A 19,193-nucleotide genomic window follows, 5' to 3' on the forward strand; every position below is an offset into this window, starting at 1 on the left:
TCGCTGACAAACTTTTTTGCAAACTTTTCGGGTTGTTGCGCGCAAGAGAGGGATCGGGGGCGGGGCGCGTTTTAAGGCCCGTCCCGCCCTCGCGCGGGCCGCTTTGGGGGGCTGGGGAGCCGGCCCCGGGGGTAGGGGAGCTAAGGGGGCAGGCGGAGGGGTGGGGGGTCGCTAGGATGAGCCTGGTGGCGGGGGGGCCGCGGGGCGAGGCTGCCCAAGATGGCTGGGAGTTTGCAGAGTGGCCCGCGGCGCCGGGGCCCGGCTCGCCCTAGGGGAGGCGCGGGGGGGCTGGGGATGGCCCCGGCGGGCTGGGCGCGGGGCCCCCTGCTCTGGGGGCTGCTGCTGCTGCTGAGCCCGGGCCCGGGGCCGCCCGCCTGCCGCGGGGCGCAGCCCAACGCCTCGGCCGCCCGGGACCGCTGCAAGCGAGCGGCGCCCTGCGAGCGCCTCCGCTCCAACGCCTGCCTGGGCTCGGCGCTGCCCTACGCCGCCACCTCCACGCTGCTGGCCGCCGACTCGGGCTCCCAGGAGGAGGCGCACGACAAGCTGCTGCTCTGGTCCGGTACGAGGGCGGGGGCAGGGCATGGAGGGGAAATGCAGAGGGGCAGGGCACGGGGGGACTGGAAGCCCGTGCAGGGGGTGGGGGGTAGGATATGGGGGCCAGGGGGCCAGTGCAGAGAGAGGGGGACAAGGCATGGGGGGCCAATGCAGGGGGGCATGGCATAGAGGGCTGGGAGCTAATGCAGGGGACGGGGGACAAGGCGTGGGGGGGAAATGCAGCGGGGCAGGGCATGGGACTGGGAGCCAGTGCAGGGGGAGGGCATGGGGGCGGGGGGGGGCCAGTGCAGGGGGAGGAGGACAAGGCGTTGGGGGGAAATGCAGAGGGGCAGGGCATGGGGGAACTGGGAGCCAGTGCAGGGGCATGGGGGCAGGGCATGGGGGTAGAGGGGCCAGTGCAGTGGGAGGGGGATGAGGCATGGGGGGCCAATGCAGGGGGGCATGGCATAGAGGGCTGAGAGCTAATGCAGGGGGAGGGGGGCAGGGCAGGGCATGGGGGGGCCAATGCAGGGGCAGGACATGGGGGCTGAGGGTTAATGTGGGGGGGACAGAACATGGGGGCAGGGGAGTGGGCAGGGCATGGGGTGCTGGGGGTTAATGCAAGAGAGGGAGCAGGATATAGGGAGTGGGGGGCTAATGCAAGAGGGTAGGCTACGGGGCAAGGGGGCAAATGCACAGGGTACAGCATGGGGTCTGGGTACCAGTGCAGGGAGAGGGGGCAAGGCATGGGGTGCTGGGGACCAATGCAGGGGGGTAGGCTATGGGGTCAGGGGGGAAATGCATGGGGCAGGGCATGGGGGCAAATTCAGGGAGAGCGGGCAGGTCATATAGGGAGCCTTAGGGGAAGGAGCAGGTCATGGGGGAAGGGATGTGGGCAAATACAGGGGGAGGGGTGGTCATGCAGGAGGCTTGGGGGAGGGGGCACATCATGGGGCGCTGGGGGCAAATGCTGGAGGTATTGGGGGGAAGTTCTGGGGGGGGGGGAGCAAAGGACAAATTCAGAGGGAGCCTGGAGGAGCATGGGGACAGGCCATACAGGGATGTTAGGGGGCCATTGGGTCTAAAAGGAGGGGGTATTTTAGGGCACACCATACAGGGGTAGATCACTTGGCATCGGGTGGCCAAGTGCAGGCGGCAGCGGGGAGAGAAGCAGAGCTCACAGGGGGCTTGGGGAATTGGGGGGGCAGGTCACAGGAGAGTGTAGTTCTTACAGATGTGTCCTGGACTCCCTCTATTCCTTCTGCTGTAATGCACCAGCTTAAGGTGTCTGGGTCTAGGTGTTGAGAGCCTTCTCCAGGCATCAGCTGGATTCCTTTAGCTCAAGCATCACAGGTCTGTACTTTTGGTACTGACGATCCAGGGTTCGGTCCCTACTGACAGCGCGCAGTGTCTCATCACAACAGCCCTACGGTGACCCTAGGTTCATACAGTGCCAAGCTACGTGGGACCGTGGATGGCACGCTGAGTGCGGCGCTCGGATGTGCAGGTGTGGCCAGGAAAGCAACTGGTCATTCCCACCGGAGAGCAGCTCTGCCCTTCAAAGTGCAAAGGGGAAAGTGACTCTGTCTGCTGGTGCGGCGCGCTCCAGCCAGGTTCTGAGTCCCAGGTTGGGTTTTTTCCTGCGGCTTGTCTGCCCTCAGGACTGAGCTGGGGGCAGTTTCACTGCTGAGCCGCGAGGCAGAATGAAGGATGGCTTTGTTTTGCCCCCGTAAATCAATGTTCTTCCCTGCAGCCAAGAGGGCTAGGACCAACCCTACACTGCTGTCTGTAATCTAAACAGGTAGGAGCCAGCAGTTACCAGGGACAATTCCACAGAGCCTGGACTTCAATGAACCCTGGTCGCAGCAGCAGCTGATTCCCAGCCCTGGAAGGAGAACCCTCCAAAGGCTGCTGTCCCTGGAGGATGAGGGTGGAAAGACGGGGAGGGAATTGGTCAGGTGCAAATGAAGGAGCTGGGGGAATTGGGTGGCTTAGGACAGTGGTTCTCAACTAGGGGTACACGTACCCCTAGGGGTACGCAAGGGTCTGCCAGGGGGTACATTGCCTCAACTAGATATTGGCCTACTTTTATCACAGGCTGCAAAAAAATAGCACCAGCGAAGTGAGTACAAACTGCAATTTCATACAGATAATGACTTGTTTAGACTGCTCGATATACGCTACACTGAAACGTAAGTACAGTATTTATAGTCCAATTGATTTATTTTACAGTTATAGAGGAAATGAGAAAGTCAGTAATTTGTCAGTAATAGTGTGCTGGGACACTTGTATTTTTGTCTGATTTTGTAACCAAGTTGTTTTTAAGTGAGGTGAAACTTGGGGTACGCAAGACAAAACAGACTCCTGAAAGGGGTACAGTCGTCTGGAAAGGTGGAGAGTCACTGGCTTAGGAGACTGGTAATGAGCCATTGTCTCTTTCCTGGATCTCTCGTATGCCAGTTCTGACCTTGCCTGTGTCAGGAGGAGCTGTAAGTTATCACCTGGTACACCGCTACCTCACTATAACGCCACCCAATACAACACAAATTTGGATATAACGCGGTAAAGCAGTGCTCGGGGGGGGGGGACTGCACACTCTGGTGGATCAAAGCAAGTTCAGTATAACACGGTTTCACTTATAACGCGGTAAGATTTTTTGGCTCCCAAGGACAGCGTTAGATCGAGGTAGAGGTGTATATGACACTGGTCTCAGCCCAACTCCCAAAACCTGGGTTTGCCCCCTCGTTAGAACTCCCAAGAGAGTGGACTGTGAAAGCCGCCCAGGGGTGGGTGTTGGGCATCAGACATACTGGTTTTGGGCTGTGAACGCTGCTGTTGCCCTGGCTGGTGGACGGCTGAATGGAGAACTTCCCTCTCCAAGTGGGTCTGGCGGGTTTCACCATGATAAAATCATGGCTACCGAACAAAATGAGCTTTTGCTGCTCCGGTGGTCTGGTGCGCCCCGTTCGTTCTGAGCATTCATCAGTACATCCTGCGGTGCGTGGCGGTAGCCAGCCTTTCCCCGGCTGACGCTTTCACTAGCAATCTGCCAGGATCCCACGTGCCAGATCTAATTTGCATTAGCTGGTGCGCACTGAAGCTGTCCCCAGCTTTAGTATCTGTGTGCATACTGCTGAAACTACAGAGCCCTGCATGCATTGGCACCAGGCGCTGGATGTAGGGCAAGCAGTGTCCATAGGATGCACCTCCATGTTAAAGATGGAAGACGTCCATGTATCATACATGGAGGAAACCAACAGCACCAACTGGCTTGCAGTGTATGAGAGTCATACATGGCTAATATTGTCTCTGCCTGAACTCTGTTGTGCTGTTACTATTAGTATATTCTCCTTTTTGGACTGTTTGCCTGTAGACAAAACTACCAGGAATCAGATTTAGATTAAATCTCAGGAGACTCTTTCTAACTGTAAGGCCAAGGCCAGGAGGACAATGGAACAGATGCCTAGGGAGGTCAGGGAATCTCCTTCACTGGAGGTTTTCAAAAAGAGGCTGGGTAGCCATCTGTCTTGGGTGGTTTCTCTTGCTTCTTGGCAGAGAGTTAGACCAGATGACCCGTGAGGTCCCTTCTAACCTTAGGGGTCTCAGATTCTGTGCTGGAGGGCCTGGTTAGTGTGATTGAATGCTTCTTTAGATGTGCCCAGTGGACACGGTATCCCAAATTAGCCTGAGTTGTAGCTTTCGTCGGCTATCCCTCAACACGAGGATGATATCTGCAGGGGACGGGGAGAGTTATAGCTCTAGGAACGTAGAGATTCCTGTATTTTAGTCAACCAGTGGTTTGTCTGGCATGTCGTGTGCTTTAGCGGAAGACAAAAAGGACCATACGATGTATTTCTGGCGCGCCGATACCATGGTGATGGGTGCAGCAGGAGAACCCAACTCTGTATATGTGTTTTGATACAGACCAGTGCAAAGTCCTACACCTGGAAACATAGAGCGTGGGACCTAGGCACAGAATGGGGGACTGCATCCTGGAAAGCTGTGACTGTGGAATTGGCAAGCTCCCGGTGCCATCCTGTGACAAAAGGGCTAACGTGGGCCTGGGATGTATAAAGGCTGGGTGGGGAATAGGATAAAGGAGGTGATTTTACCTCTGTCAACGGCAAAATACTGGAATACCACGTCCAGGTCTAGCGTCTTTTAAAAAGAATGTTGAAAAATTGCAGCGGGTGCAGAGAAGAGCTGCAGAAATGGTTCGAGGGCTGGAAAAAATGCTTCACGGTGAGACCGAAAGAGCTCAGTCCGTTTAGCTCGTCCAAAAGAAGATTAAGAGGTGACTTGATTACAGCGTATAAGGGTGTCCGTGGGGAGGAAATACAGGGTCCTAACGTCATCTTTAATAAATGGTGAATTCTCCAGCTCTTGTCTACAGATCAAACCTGGAGGGAGGCCTTTCAGGGAGATGCGCTTAAGTCAAATGCAAGTGACTTGCTCAGCCCAGGGGAAAATGTCATGGCCTGAGTTACACAGGAGGCTGATCTAATGGCCTCTTCGGGCCTTGAACTCTGTGAATATAGAGCAACACAGTATCATGGGAAGAAATTTATTCCTGATTCCCTCAATTCGTGGCTTGAAGCACTGACAGCCCTGGTCATTTTTTTCCCTTAGGCTCAGTGATCTGCAGATGCTAATGAAGTAGCAAGACCCAATCTGTTCCCAGCCCTGTTCGGATCCTCTTCTAACGTGTCTTTAGGTTTCAATGCAAAGCAATGCACAGGCTTAATTTGATATATATATATTTTTTAATCTCTAAATACACAAAACATTAACGGTTTCATTGGAAGCCGGCCAGAGCTGGGTCGTTGGAGCAGTGGGGATGAGTCTCCTTAGCCAACGTCAGGACTTTTTTGCGGGCAGCAGTTTTTTCTGCAGCTTGTGCTTTTCAAAACCCTTCCGTGTTAGCCTAACCCAGCCCCCGTAGATGCCAATGGGGGAGTCTCATTGACTTCAGGGAGAGCAGAATTAGGCCAGCGCTGAGCCTTTGGAAAACCTTGCATGCGGTTGCCGCAGAAAACTCCTTGCAGCAATGCTAGCCTTTCTCAGAGGCTTGATATCCTCCAGGGACTGTGACGTTCTGCGGAGGGGTCAGGCGGCTGCAGCAGATTGGGGCCTACGGCATCAGCTGATGCAGATTCCAACAGACGCAGGCAAACGATGCACTCTGGAAAGGAGCCAGCCCTGCCTCCTGGCTGGCAACGGTTCTTGGATCCTTTCCCCAGCCCTCAGTGCCCGCTGGGAGGGGAAGATTCCCCCGGTCCTCTCTTCTGAGCCTGTGTGGAGGGAGGAGAGGCGCCCCTGTTGGGAAGCAAAGGGGTGCTGGGGCCCCGGCGTTCCACTGCTCACTCAGTGTGTGTTGGATGGGCGGACGAAGGGAAAAGTGGCTCGGTGCACCAGGGCATTCTCCAGACGGCTCCTACTCCAGGCATAAGTTATACTAAAAAGCTCCCGTATGTGGAGAGGGAAGACATGGTCTTTCCCAGGGTGGCCCAGGAGCTGCCTTTTCGTTCCTCGTGGAGCTAGTGGCATGCCCCCGCTGTAACCCTAGCCCTGTGATCACGGCTCTGCAGCAGGGCAAGAGTTGGAAAGCTGGAGTGAATGCAGGGAGGGTAGAAGATCTCTCCATCATGGAGGCAGCCCAGTAGCCAGCCTATAAGATGAGCCCCACTCCCCAAGATCAATATCGGACGTTGGTGTATTTCACCCTGGTGTGTATACTGCTTGGGCCTGCTCTAGAGACTTCCCACCAAGGGCCTCAGTGCGTGTTACAGGCACGTCAGTGAGCTAGGGAAGTGTTATCCCTGTTTGGCAGGTGGAGAAACCCAGTTGCAGGGCGGGTGATGTGACCAGCAGAGTCACACAGAGAATCAGTGGCAGAGCTGGGACTGGAACCAGGTCTGCTCCTAGAGGTGGGGATAGAACCCAGGAGTCCTGGCACTCAGGTCCATGTTCTGATCATTGGACCAGACTCCCCTTGGCGCAGAGAATGCGTGGTCTGCTTGTTGCTAGGAGTGAGAGGACAGAGGCTTTGGATGTCTGAGAGATGGGCTCTCGGGTGTGTCTTGTAGGGGTGTGTTTGCACAGACAGTAAGTAGAAGAGCCTACGCGTTCTGTGGCTGGTGCGTGGTTAATGTGGGCTGCAGAGTCAAGGCCTGCTTGACAGCTGAGCTCTCTGCTAGCCCGTCTTCCCCCTGCCATCATCGTCACCTCTCCGGGTTATCTTGGGTGAATGACATAGACTGAGCGTCTCTAGCCCGTTGCTGTAAGACCGGTGTCCCAGACCTCAGATTGTTCTTGTTTGAACAGCAGGATTCAGCCGTTCAGCCCCAAATAAGCATCTTCCCATTCCAGTCTGGGCTCACGCTCAGGGCCGGTGCTACCATTTAGGCCAACTAGGTGGTTGCCTAGGGCGCCAACATTTGGGGATGCCAAAAAGCGGCGCACCCAATATTTTTTTTAAAGCCTTTCAGTGGCCGCTGCGCTGGGAGGGAGAGGGAGTCTGAGCCGCCGGCAGCCAGCCCCGGGGTTGCCCTGGGTCAGCGTGCCACCGCTGGCAGCCAGCCCCGGGATTGCCCTGGGTCAGTGCGCCACCGCCGGCAGCCAGCCCCGGGGTTGCCCTGGGTCAGCGCGCCACCGCCGGCAGCCAGCCCCGGGGTTGCCATGGGTCAGCGCGCCACCGCCGGCAGCCAGCCCCGGGGTTGCCCTGGGTCAGCGCGCCACCGCCGGCAGCCAGCCCCGGGGTTGCCCTGGGTCAGCGCGCCACCGCCGGCAGCCAGCCCCGGGGTTGCCCTGGGTCAGCGCGCCACCGCCGGCAGCCAGCCCCGGGGTTGCCCTGGGTCAGCGCGCCACCGCCGGCAGCCAGCCCCGGGGTTGCCCTGGGTCAGCGCGCCACCGCCGGCAGCCAGCCCCGGGGTTGCCCTGGGTCAGCGCGCCACCGCCGGCAGCCAGCCCCGGGGTTGCCCTGGGTCAGCGCGCCACCGCCGGCAGCCAGCCCCGGGGTTGCCCTGGGTCAGCGCGCCACCGCCGGCAGCCAGCCCCGGGGTTGCCCTGGGTCAGCGCGCCACCGCCGGCAGCCAGCCCCGGGGTTGCCCTGGGTCAGCGCGCCACCGCCGGCAGCCAGCCCCGGGGTTGCCCTGGGTCAGCGCGCCACCGCCGGCAGCCAGCCCCGGGGTTGCCCTGGGTCAGCGCGCCACCGCCGGCAGCCAGCCCCGGGGTTGCCCTGGGTCAGCGCGCCACCGCCGGCAGCCAGCCCCGGGGTTGCCCTGGGTCAGCGCGCCACTGCCGGCAGCCAGCCCAGGGGTTCGGGCTGCCGGCGGCGCGCTGACCCAGAGGAACCCCTGGGCTGGCTGCTGGCTTCTCAGATTCCCTCTCCCTCCCAGTGCAGCGGCCACTCCATCCTTCTCATTGCCGGTGGGGGCGCTGGCAGCTGAGCAGAGCTCCACTGCTTAGCACACGTGGCAGGAGCCACACGACAGCAGGGCTTCTGGAGCAGAGGTGAGCTGGGGTCGGGAGGTGCCAGACGGCTCCTGTGGAGGGGAGCTGGTGGGGGGGTGCCCCAGGGCAGAGCTGGCGCAGGGCTTGGGCGGGGGGACGGGGTGCAAGGTGGCAGTTTGGCCTAGGGTGCGAAAATTCCTTTCACCGGCCCTGCTCACACTCTCCTCTCATCCCCCTCCAGGATGTCCCCCTGTCACATTTCAGGTGGAGACGCCTGATCTGAATTTTCCTCTAAACCTTCCCCTCTACCTCCTCGCCCATTTACTGCTGAAAAGCTCCCTGCGCCCAGCCTGGATACCTCCTCCACTCCCATCACGTGAGCCACACCTCTTGTCCTCTATGTTCGCTTTGCCGTCTGCTTCAGCGGCTGCCTCCCCTCCGAGTCCCCACACGGCAACACCCTCTCCTCGCTCCGTCCTTGGTCTCAGCTCCTGCCCGCCCATCTCTCTTCCCACCTTCTTTCAGGCTGCTCCCCCTTGGATCTCCTCCTTCTCCTGCGGGACTCACCAGGCCGCTTCCGTCTCCATCTCCAAACCTTCCGCCGAAGTTGGTTCAGGTGTACGAGTCCACGAGGCCAGCACCCGTCAGGACGTGTTCACGCTTGCTGTTAATCAGCCAGATGCAGGCATGTTCCTCAGCCACTGTGCAGCCTTCTGCCTGCTTGCACATACAAGACTGTCTGTGCCTCACTTACACTGCACTGCTTGGGAACCACGCCCGCTCCTCTCTGAGCTCAGGAACCGCGCTCAGTAAATACCCATGAAACCCAGGCCCCTTAAAAGCTCCGCTTGCTCTGAAGCGACACTGGAGATTTCATGCATGGTCCTTAGAAATGCAAGGGGAGATTAATCTAAATCTAGTGGGGTGCAGAGCCAGCAAGGTTCATGCAGTTGTCGTTCCCAGATTAACCTTAACTCTGCCCCCTGTGCTGCTGTCCTGTAACCATCCACTCTCTTGAAGTAGCCAGAGACAGACACCCCCCCCCCCCCCCGCAACCCTTTTCACACACAACTTTCCAGGACAGTTCATAGACCCACATGTCCCCTACCAACCCTTCACATACAGACAGGAAATGCTCGCTTCTCCGGGGACTAACTTTGCTTCCATGCCAATACACGTGAGTATAGCCTCATCTTGTCACATGGTGATATAATCCATTGACCTTCCAGGCTCACTGCGAGATGGTGGGGTGGGGAGTGGTTTCTGCTGGTATAAGCCATTGGGTGAAGTTGTGAGGGAGTCTCTGACCCATATTTAGAAGTGAGTGGGGTCTGGGAAGGACTCAGACCTGTAAGAGGGGGGTGGGTGAGGACACCAGGGCCGTGTGGGTTAAGTACCGTGTGCCAACATTGGCAGGGGCACCAATGGTGGAGTGAAAACTGATGCTGAAATGCTGGTCAGGATAAAAATCCAAATGTTTTTAATAAACAAACGGCCTTTCCTATTCTACTAACAACAGGTGAGATAATGACCACGGAAATGATTTAAAATTTGCATTTGCTTCTCTTACTTCAGCTGCTCACACTTGGCATTTCTCATCAGTTTGATTAGCAAAACAAGATCATCCGTTTCACTTCCACCTCCCCCTTTCTCATCACTTCTGAGCCCCAAGGTGCCTGCATGACGCTGCCGTGTTACTTTGCAAATGCTGGAAAGGAGTTTTGCTCGTAGATGGTCTCGTTTTTATTTTATTTTTACATTTAATAACAAATACTTTAGCATTTGAGATTGTGGTTGGTTTTTTACAAAGCTCATAAGCTTTGGGTGCAGTTTGACCTTGTTTTATCCCTTCAGCTTAGAATTGCTTAATAATTTATGTTTAAAGTCTCAACTCGAACGTTCTGTTAAATAAGGGCTTTGGTAGCATGACAAGGTTAAAGTGTTAATGGGGCCCTACTGACTCTTTGTTCTGTCAGATGCATGTCTAATTGTTATTTTGAATCTTCCTGTTTGTCTCTGTCCTGAAGCAGTGAGTTCCACGGGTGAACGATGTGTGGCGTGTTTGAAAGATCTGTATTTCTGGAGGACTGGCTGGCTCAGGGGCAAACTGGTGTCACCCCTGGCACTCACTCACTAGCCTGTTTGCAGTCGCAGCAGGGAGGCTCCCAAGGTGTAGTGCTATCCCTTATCTCTGAGAGGTGGCAGTATTATCCCCATACATGTAGGGGGGAGTGGAGAAACCAAGAGGTTTAAATCAGTGATTCTCCGCCTTTCCAGACGACTGTCCCCCTTTCAGGAGTCCGATTTGTCTTGCCTACCCCCAAGTGTCACCTCACTTAAAAACAACTTGCTTACACAATCAGAGCCTTCAAAGGGCAGGTCTTCCACCGTTGACTGGACTTCCCTGGGGAACCTGGAGATGCACAGACTTCCCTGGGTAGCCAAGATGCATGGTGCATGACCACCAATGTTGCAATGGATCTTCCGGCCAGGTCTGTTGAGTCAAATGAAGCTGTAGCGCCGTGCTGGCGATGAGGTGGCCTTCAGCAATGTTGGCTTTACACTGTTCTTTTTTGTCATCTAATAATTTTCTGGTAATATTTCTGGTAATATGGTCAGTTTATAGTAGTAATTATGGTAATTTTCACTCCATGCATTTGAAGAAGGGGTTTTTTACCCACGAAGGCTTATGCTGAAATAAATCTGTTAGTCTCTAAGGTGCCACAGGTACTCCTGTTCTTTTTACAAATACCAATGTGTGTCAGCGCACTATTACTGAAAATGTGTTGACCGTCTCCTTTCTGCCGTAGAATTATAAAGTAAATCATTTGGACTATGAATATTGTACTTGCGTTTCAGTGTAGAGTATATCAAGTGGTCTAAACAAGTCATTGACTGTATGAAATTTTAGTTTGTACTGACTTTGCTTGTGCTTTTTTCGCAGCCTGCTATAACACTAGGCCAATATCTAGATGAGTTGATGTATATGTGCCCTGGTTGAGAACCACTGGCTTAAATGACTTGCTGAGATCACACAGTCCGTCAATGACAGAGCTGGGCTGCAAACCCAGGAGTCATGACTGACAGCACATTTTAGTCACGGGTATTTTCAGTAAAAGTCATGGACAGGTCATGGGCAGTAAATAAAAATTCATGGCCCATGACCTGCCCATGACTTTTACTATATACCCCCTGACTAAAACTTGGGGGAGGGTGCAGCCTGGGGGGTGCTGGGGAGGGAGTCTCAGCGTAGTGGCCTCACAGGTGCTTGGAGGGGTGAGGGGGGAAGTTGTGGCCCAGGGGGGCACCGCAGGTACTGAGGGGGCGTTGCGATCTTGGGTGCTGCGGGAGCTGGGAGAGGGGGTTGGTGGGGCTCGGGCAGGCTCCCTACTGGCTCCTGGGAAGTGGGGACCCCAGATCCTAGTACCTAGTTCCATGTGCTGCCTCAGCTCCGTCCCAAGCCCTGGTTCTGCAGCTCCCATTGGCTGGGAATCACAGCCAATGGGAGCTGCGGGGGCGGTGCCTGCAGGTGGGGACAGCCCATAGAGCTAGGCGCTGAGAGAGGGGAGCTCCTGTCTCCCTTCTGGGGAGCCCCCCCAGGTAAGCACCACCCGAGCCTTGAGCCCCCCATGCCCAAACTCCTGCTGCAACTTCCGTGACCTCCGTGACAAACATGGAGCCTTAGCCATGACACTTGCGCCCATGCTCTAAGCACTAGACCAGACTGCCTTCTCCATAAGGAGCAATAATTCACTACAGAGAGAGAAGGGGAAGGGAGAGCTAATTAAAGTTGCAGAGAGGCCAGGCAAAGAGAAGACGCTGCTGAGGGAACGTGTGTTTAGATGTCGTAGTGTTTGCATACGTTGGTATCCCGTGTGTTTTTGCAGTGAGCTCATCTCTATGATCTTTCACCTGCTTTGCCAGTCTCCGTGCAAATCGCTCACTTGTTGATCTCAAAATTCCCATTAGCAGGAGGGCTGCAGAGCCGGGATAATCACAGGGCCTGCTTGCAAGCCAGCCACTGATTACCGAACTCTTGCAAACAACCGCGGCAGGAGGAGACGTGTCCCTACAGGGGCTGCCATTGATGACTCATCAGCCTGGCCGGTTGGGACGTTCAGTGCATCAGTCACCAAGCTCTGGTGCAATTGTCCTGGTGCCTTGTGAGGTGTTGGTTTGGCCTTTCACGGGAGATTCAGGAATTGGTCACTGAGGGACGATGGATTTCAAACACGAAGGACCCATGGGCCGACCCGCTGCGGCAGATGGTCCTGATACAAGGTGACAGGGAGCCGGAGGTTTGAAGAGCTGTTCCTGGGGAGAGGACTCAGGGGCCAAGCTGCCCTCCCAGCCTAGGCTTGGGCCCAGGTTAGGGGAGAAACCATTTGACCACTCACTACGTTTCATCTTTATTGCTTATTTTTTGAAGCAGGGCTTTCGTTGGCAATGAAGGGTTAATTAAGTTCATAGCCAGCTCTGTGCGCTGCCCATTTTCCTGCCTTCCCTGGAGCTGGCGGTTCAAATCCCAGCGGAGTCAGCTTAGCCTGTTGTCCACCTTGGCTAGATAAAGGGAATCCCAGGCCGGGTGTGGCCAAACCAGGGCTCGTGAGTCTCCTGTGGCTCTTCTACAGTTAAAGTGCGGCTTGCTGAGCCCCCCGTATCCCCCCTGTTCTCCACTGGGGGGGGGAGGCTCGGGGCTTCTGCCCTGCGGTGGGGTAGTGGGGCCCAAGGCTGCTGCCAGAGACGACTGGTGCCTCCTGAGAGTGGGGGAGCACAATTTAAATGTTCACCCTCCCCAACAGCTTGGGGTCCATACCCCAGGGAAGGACCCCCCCCCCCCCCCCCCCCGGGTGACCAGATGTCTGGATATTATAGGGACAGTCCCAGTTTGGGGACTTTTTCTGATATAGGCTCCTATTACCCCCACTCCCATCCCAATTTTTTACACTTGTTGTCTGGTTACCCTACTTCCCCCACCCCCTGTTCCATTCAGCAGCCCCTAGTCCAGGGGCGGGCAAACGTTTTGGCCTGAGGGCCGCATCCGTTTTCCAAAATTGTATGGAGGGCCGGCTAGGGGAGACTGTGCCTCCCCTAGCCAGGTGTGGCCTGGCCCTGCCCCATCCAACCCCCCCAACTGACCCCAGACCCCCTGCCCCTCCGCCACCCCATTCAACCCCCCCCTCCTTCCTGACTGCCTCCCCGGGGCCCCTTCAACCCCCCTGTTCCCTGCTCTCTGACCACTCCAACCCCTATCCACACCCCCGGCCCCTGACCACCACCCCGAACTCCCCTGCCCTCCATCCAAGCCCCCCTGCTCCCTGCCCCCTTACCGCGCTGCCTGGAGTGCCAGTGGCTGGCGCTGCTACAGCTGCACCACCCAGAGCACCGGGACAGGCAGCCGCACCCCCCGGCTGGAGCCAGCCGTGCCACCACGCAGCACAGAGCACCGGGACAGGCAGCCGCACCACCCGGCTGGAGCCAGCCATGCCACCACGCAGCACAGAGCACCGGGACAGGCAGCCGCACCCCCCGGCTGGAGCCAGCCATGCCACCACGCAGCACAGAGCACCGGGACAGGCAGCCGCACCACCCGGCTGGAGCCAGCCGTGCCACCACGCAGCACAGAGCACCGGGTCACTCAGCCGCACCACCCGGCTGGAGCCAACCGTGCCACCACGCAGCACAGAGCACCAGGACAGGCTGGGCTCTGCAGCTGCGCTGCCCAGCAAGAGTCACAGCCCCACCGCTCAGAGCATTGTGCCGGTGGCAGGGTGCGATGAGGCTGCGGGGAGGGGAGGGGCCGGGGCCAGCCTCCCGGGCCAGGAGCTCAGGGGCTGGGCAGGAGGGTCCCACGGGCTGGATGTGGCCCACCGGCCGTAGTTTTCCCACCTCTGCCCTAGCCCCTGCATCTCCCAGTGTTAGCGCGGGGTGGAGAGGCAGCGGCAAACAGCTGGGAGCTGCAGGGAGGGGCCGCTGCTTTAGCTCCACAGGGAGAGGTAGCCCAAAAAGCAGCAGCCTCCCTGCAGCTCCCAGCTGTTTGCCGCTGCCTCTCCCCATGGCCACAGGGAGGGGGTCTGGTGGCACCGTGTGACCCTCGCAAAAATCTGGGGGGGCACGGGACACCCCCCCCCCAGTGTCACCTCATCTCCAGCTTCTGCCCAGCGGGAAGCGGGGTTATAGGGTCTTGAGCCCCACAGGGTATGACTGCTGGGGCTCAGGGCTCCAGCCAGAGCAGGACTGAAGCCCCAAACCCCGGCAGGTGCCTCCCAACTCTCATACTTCTGACGATTGTCGTACACGGCTCCGTCAGTCAGTCAGTTTGGCCACCCCTGCTCTATGTAACCAGCTGGGCATGGCTTTTTAGCAGGGGGTGTCGGTTCAATAGCTCTGTCTGTGCTGCGGGGAGGCTGACCATCCCATGGCGCTTGCCCTAAGAAGGGAAGGTTACCCCTGTGATCTCAGTTCTCCTTACTGCTGTCCTCCTCCACCCCAGAAGTGGCTGCCTTCCACCCGTGCGTTATGTCGGTGCCTTGTAAAGCATGTGGAGATCATTCGCAGAGTTGCTATAAAAGGCAACATATTGGCGTGACACTAAAAATAATAATCAGAGGACTCACCATACGGTGGATTTGTGACACAGGAAACAGCTGGAATATCTGAGAAGTGAGGGTCTGTTAGCGCGTGGTGTGCAGCCACCCCAGCCCATCCTGACAGCTATTAATGGATTAAGGGAGATAGAGGAAGGATGGAGGAGTGTTGTGTGGGAGTTTGCTCTTTTTCCTGCACCATTTAACAGAGCAGGTCCAAAAATAACCCCCGGTTTTGATGATTGGGAGATAGGGGGTAAGAAACTGGCTGCGTATGCGCCGTTATCCAGCGCTGGATGGAGCATGTCAGACCTACCTGCTTCCGTTACATGTCCTAGTAGTGGCAGCTGTACAGACGCTGTGGTGGCCATCGGGGATTGAACTGGGAGTTTCAGCACCAGAAACACAGGCCTGTCCTGCTTGAGCTAGGGGAGTAACTCCTTGAGCTGTAGGTGGGTGGCTGTTGCTGTCACTGGGCCCAGCCGCTAGAGGGCGGGGCCGAGCCAGCGTGTTACACCCGTGCCGAGTTCCCACTGCTGCTTTTTCCTTCGGCCAGGTTTGCGGAACGCCCCTCGCTGCTGGGACGCGATCCAGCCCTTGCTCTGCGCCGTGTACATGCCCAAGTGCGAGGACGGCCAGGTGGAGCTGCCCAGCCAGACCTTGTGCCAGGCCACGCGAGGCCCGTGCACCATCGTGGAGCGGGAGCGGGGCTGGCCCGACTTCCTCAAGTGCACCACAGACCGCTTTCCTGAGGGCTGCCCGGTAAGCAGGCATCTTACACCTCACCGGTGTGCCCGGATGAGGGTTATCGACAGTCAGTTTTCAAGCATCCTGTTACTGGCACAGAACTGTGGCAAGACTGGCTTTCTTCTAACCCTGACTGGTGGAGAGGGAGAGATTCCCAAGGCTGTCTGCCCCTGGCCCCTTCCTGGCAGAGCCTCTGTGTCGACCCCTCTCCAGCCCGCCTCCCACGTCCCTTCCCCTTGCAGTTAAAGGAAGAGGACTCCGTCCTCGCACTGGGAGAACTGAAATGCTTCCATGCCACGCTGGCTTAGTGCAGGATGCCACAAGAAGGATTTTGGCTGGAAGGGGCTTTACGGACTCTGGGCTGGAATCCCAGTCCCATGGAAATCAATGGCAAAACTGCCATTGATTTCGGCGAGGCCGGGGTTTCATCCCAACAGATTCAGTGTCACCACCTCCCTGGGTGTGTGGAGTAATCCCTGTCTGAGGCAGGCCTGGTAAGTGGGTCCCCCAAAGGCAAGGAGGCTCTCAGTGGCAGGTCTTGGACTCAGAACTCAGGAGTCCTGGTTCCCAGCCCTCAGTGTGGGTCGTCCTCACATGACAGCATCCCTCCAACCCCTAACAATCCCCTTTCCTTTCTTCTCTGACCCCACCCATCCCCAGAACGAGGTGCAGAACCTCAAGTTCAACAGCTCGGGCCATTGCGAGGCCCCGCTGGTGCAGACGGACAACCCCAAGAGCTGGTACGAGGACGTGGAGGGCTGCGGCATCCAGTGCCAGAACCCCCTCTTCACGGAGCACGAGCACCGCGACATGCACCTTTACATCGCCACCTTCAGCTCCGTCACCATCTTCTGCACCTTCTTCACCCTGGTGAGCGGAGCGGGCCGGGGGGCTGCGGGAAGGGGGCAGAGGGAAATCTGCATTGGCTCAGAGCACCCCCGGTAGCTGGCGTGAGCCTGTGCTGCTCCTGGCTGCGGGGCTGACCAGTAGGGGTCTGGAGCAGTGGCAGGAATGGGTGACGCACAGCCATAGACCCCGGCCCATCTGCCGGCTCTTCTCTCCCACCCCGCCCCAGGCCACGTTTGTTGCCGACTGGAAGAACTCGAACCGTTACCCAGCCGTCATCCTCTTCTACGTCAACGCCTGCTTCTTCGTGGGCAGCATCGGCTGGCTGGCGCAGTTCATGGATGGGGCCCGTGGCGAGATCGTGTGCCGAGCCGACGGCACCATGCGGCTGGGAGAGCCGACGTAGGTACCTCCGCCCCACCTCCACCCCCGTCTGTTTTCCTTCGCCCGCAATGGGAGGGGTAGTGCTGCAAACCCCAGGCCCAGCAGATGTGGTCAGGGAACTGGTGGGATTGGGGACAAGGCTGGCTATCTGGGCAAAGCTCCCACTGACTCCCACAGGATCAGGGTTTGGCTCAGAGCACCTTAAGGTGATGGGCCCTGCAGACTGCAAGGTGCTGTCAGGGGGCATGGGTGCACTCTGGGTGCTGAGCCAGGCCAGCATGTGTCTGTCTGCCAAGAACAAGCCGGAGTGGAGTGGGGGATGGGGGAGAGACCCCCTTCCGCCCCCCAGTCCTATCCCGTCCTGCCTACTCAGCTCCAACGAGACCCTCTCCTGCGTGATCATCTTCGTCATCGTCTACTACTCGCTGATGTCGGGGGTGATCTGGTTTGTCATGCTGACCTACGCCTGGCACACCTCCTTCAAAGCACTGGGCACCACCTACCAGCCGCTGCTTGGCAAGACCTCCTACTTCCACCTGGTCACCTGGTCCATCCCCTTCGTCCTCACTGTCGCCATCCTGGCCGTCGCCCAGGTACGGGGCACTCGGCATGGAGACCTCTGTGCCCACCCCACCCTGGGGACCCTTAGGGATGCTCCCTTGTCAGTGAAAGGGGGAAAGTCGCACCACTCTGCCCTAGGGGTGATCAGTTTATTGGTGAGCAGGAACCACTCCAGCGTCTCATCTCATTCCTACTCCATTTGTTGACCCCGCTGCCTGTGGCCTTCCTGTAGGCTCCCTGTATCTGAACATCAGCTGTGTGTCCCACTGAGCATTTCCCAGCCTGCACTGATAGACTGCATGAGGCCCTGCTTATCTCCAAGCCCATGCTCCCAAAGGCCATACCCAGGCTGCTCAAGCTGACCCATAGGGGACACCAGCTTCCATTCCCATCCCACTCTCTCCCCAGTTCGCACCGGACACCAGGGTCATCTACAAAACCTGGGTCTACCAAATGGCAGAGCCATAGGCTGCCACATCACCGGATGGGCACCAGGTTCACCCTGTAAAGGGATGGCACAGTCCCTGGTTGGCCAGTCCATTCTCATGAGATTTCCAGCCCAATCTCCAGGCTGGGGAAGGACGGACACTGATGGCTCTGCCCTGACCAGGTGGACGGAGACTCGGTCAGCGGCATCTGCTTTGTGGGCTACAAGAACTATCGGTACCGCGCTGGCTTCGTCCTGGCTCCCATCGGCCTGGTGCTGATCGTAGGAGGCTATTTCCTGATCCGAGGTGGGTGCTAACAACCCAGCGGGATTTGGTCTGGGAATCTTCTGCACTAAGGCAGGAAACACTGTCCCCCAAGCCAAAGGAGTCAATCCCTTAGCTGGGTGAAGCGATATCTGTTATGAGACCAGCTTCTCCTGAGGGGAGAGAGACAAGCTTTTGAGCTACCCAGAGCTCTTTGGTCTGGGAAAGGTACTTAGAGCGTCACAGCTAAATACAAGAGAAACAGGTAGTTCAACATAAGTAGTTAGCACGTATCTAAGGGACCATTCAAGGGGAAGTGACCCATTAATACCCCTCCAGTCATGGGGGGAAGGAAGGCAGCGGAGTCGGGGATTGTTAGTAGGTTACAAATTGTTGTAATAAGCCACAAATCCAGTGTCTCTGGTCAGTCCATGATTTTTAGTGTTGAGCAAAGTTAGGAATTTAAGCACCTGGCCCCATCTTTTGAAGGTGTTGTGCAGGTTTCCTTTGTGGATGAGGATGGAGAAGTCAGCTATGGAGTGATCGCGCTGCGAAAAGTGTTTGCCCACACGTGATAGGGCTTTTTTTGTCTTCTACCCTTTTCCTGTGCAAATTCATTTGAGAGCGTTGTGATTGTCTGATTTCACTCCCATCGTTGTTCTTGGGGCATTAAACGTGGGCGAAACCAGCCAATCTTGTATTTAGCTGTGACAAGGTCCCTCACCAAAGGCTCTGTAGCAAAGTAAGCTGTCCTGGGATAAGAGGGGAGGTTCTCTCATGGATCAGTAACTGGTTAGACAATAGGAAACAAAGGGTAGGAATAAATAGTCAGTTTTCAGAATGGAGAGAGGTAAATAATGGTGTCCCCCCAGGGGTCTGTTCTGGGCCCAGTCCTAGTCAACATATTCATAAATGATCTGGAAAAAGGGGTAAACAGGTGGTAAAATTTGCAGATGATAGAAAACTACTCAAGATAGTTAAGTCCCAGGCAGACTGCGAAGAGCTGCAAGAGGATCGCTCAAAACTAGCTGACTTGGCAACAAAATGGCAGATGAAATTCACTGTTGATAAATCCAAAGTACTGCACATTGGAAAACATAATCGCAACTATGCATATAAAATGATGGGATCTAAATTAGCTGTTGCCACTCAAGGAAGATCTTGGAGTCATTGTGGAGAATTCTCTGAAATCATCCATTCAATGTGCAGCAGCAGCCAAACAGCGAACAGAATGTTGGGAATCATTAAGAAAGGGATAGACAATAAGACAGAAAATATCACATTGCCTCTGTTTAAATCCATGGTACACCCACATCCTGAATACTGTGTGCAGATGTGGTCGCCCTGTCTCAAAACAGTTATATTGAAATTGGAAAAGGTTTAGAAAAGG

General features: G+C 56.7%; 1 protein-coding gene across 1 annotated transcript in view; it reads left to right on the forward strand.

The window, feature by feature from the left end:
• Positions 1–294: 294 nt before the first annotated feature.
• Positions 295–19,193, forward strand: part of SMO (smoothened, frizzled class receptor) — a 34,085-nt gene continuing 15,186 nt past the window's right edge. Inside the window, exons 1-6 of the mRNA XM_050936847.1 lie at positions 295–559; positions 15,130–15,335; positions 15,981–16,190; positions 16,396–16,568; positions 16,924–17,143; positions 17,722–17,845. Of these exons, the coding sequence (XP_050792804.1) occupies positions 295–559; positions 15,130–15,335; positions 15,981–16,190; positions 16,396–16,568; positions 16,924–17,143; positions 17,722–17,845 (1,198 nt within the window). The remainder of the gene's footprint in view (positions 560–15,129; positions 15,336–15,980; positions 16,191–16,395; positions 16,569–16,923; positions 17,144–17,721; positions 17,846–19,193) is intronic.

Source organism: Gopherus flavomarginatus, chromosome 1 (genome assembly GCF_025201925.1).
Source record: "Gopherus flavomarginatus isolate rGopFla2 chromosome 1, rGopFla2.mat.asm, whole genome shotgun sequence".
Taxonomy (NCBI): Eukaryota; Metazoa; Chordata; order Testudines; family Testudinidae; genus Gopherus; species Gopherus flavomarginatus.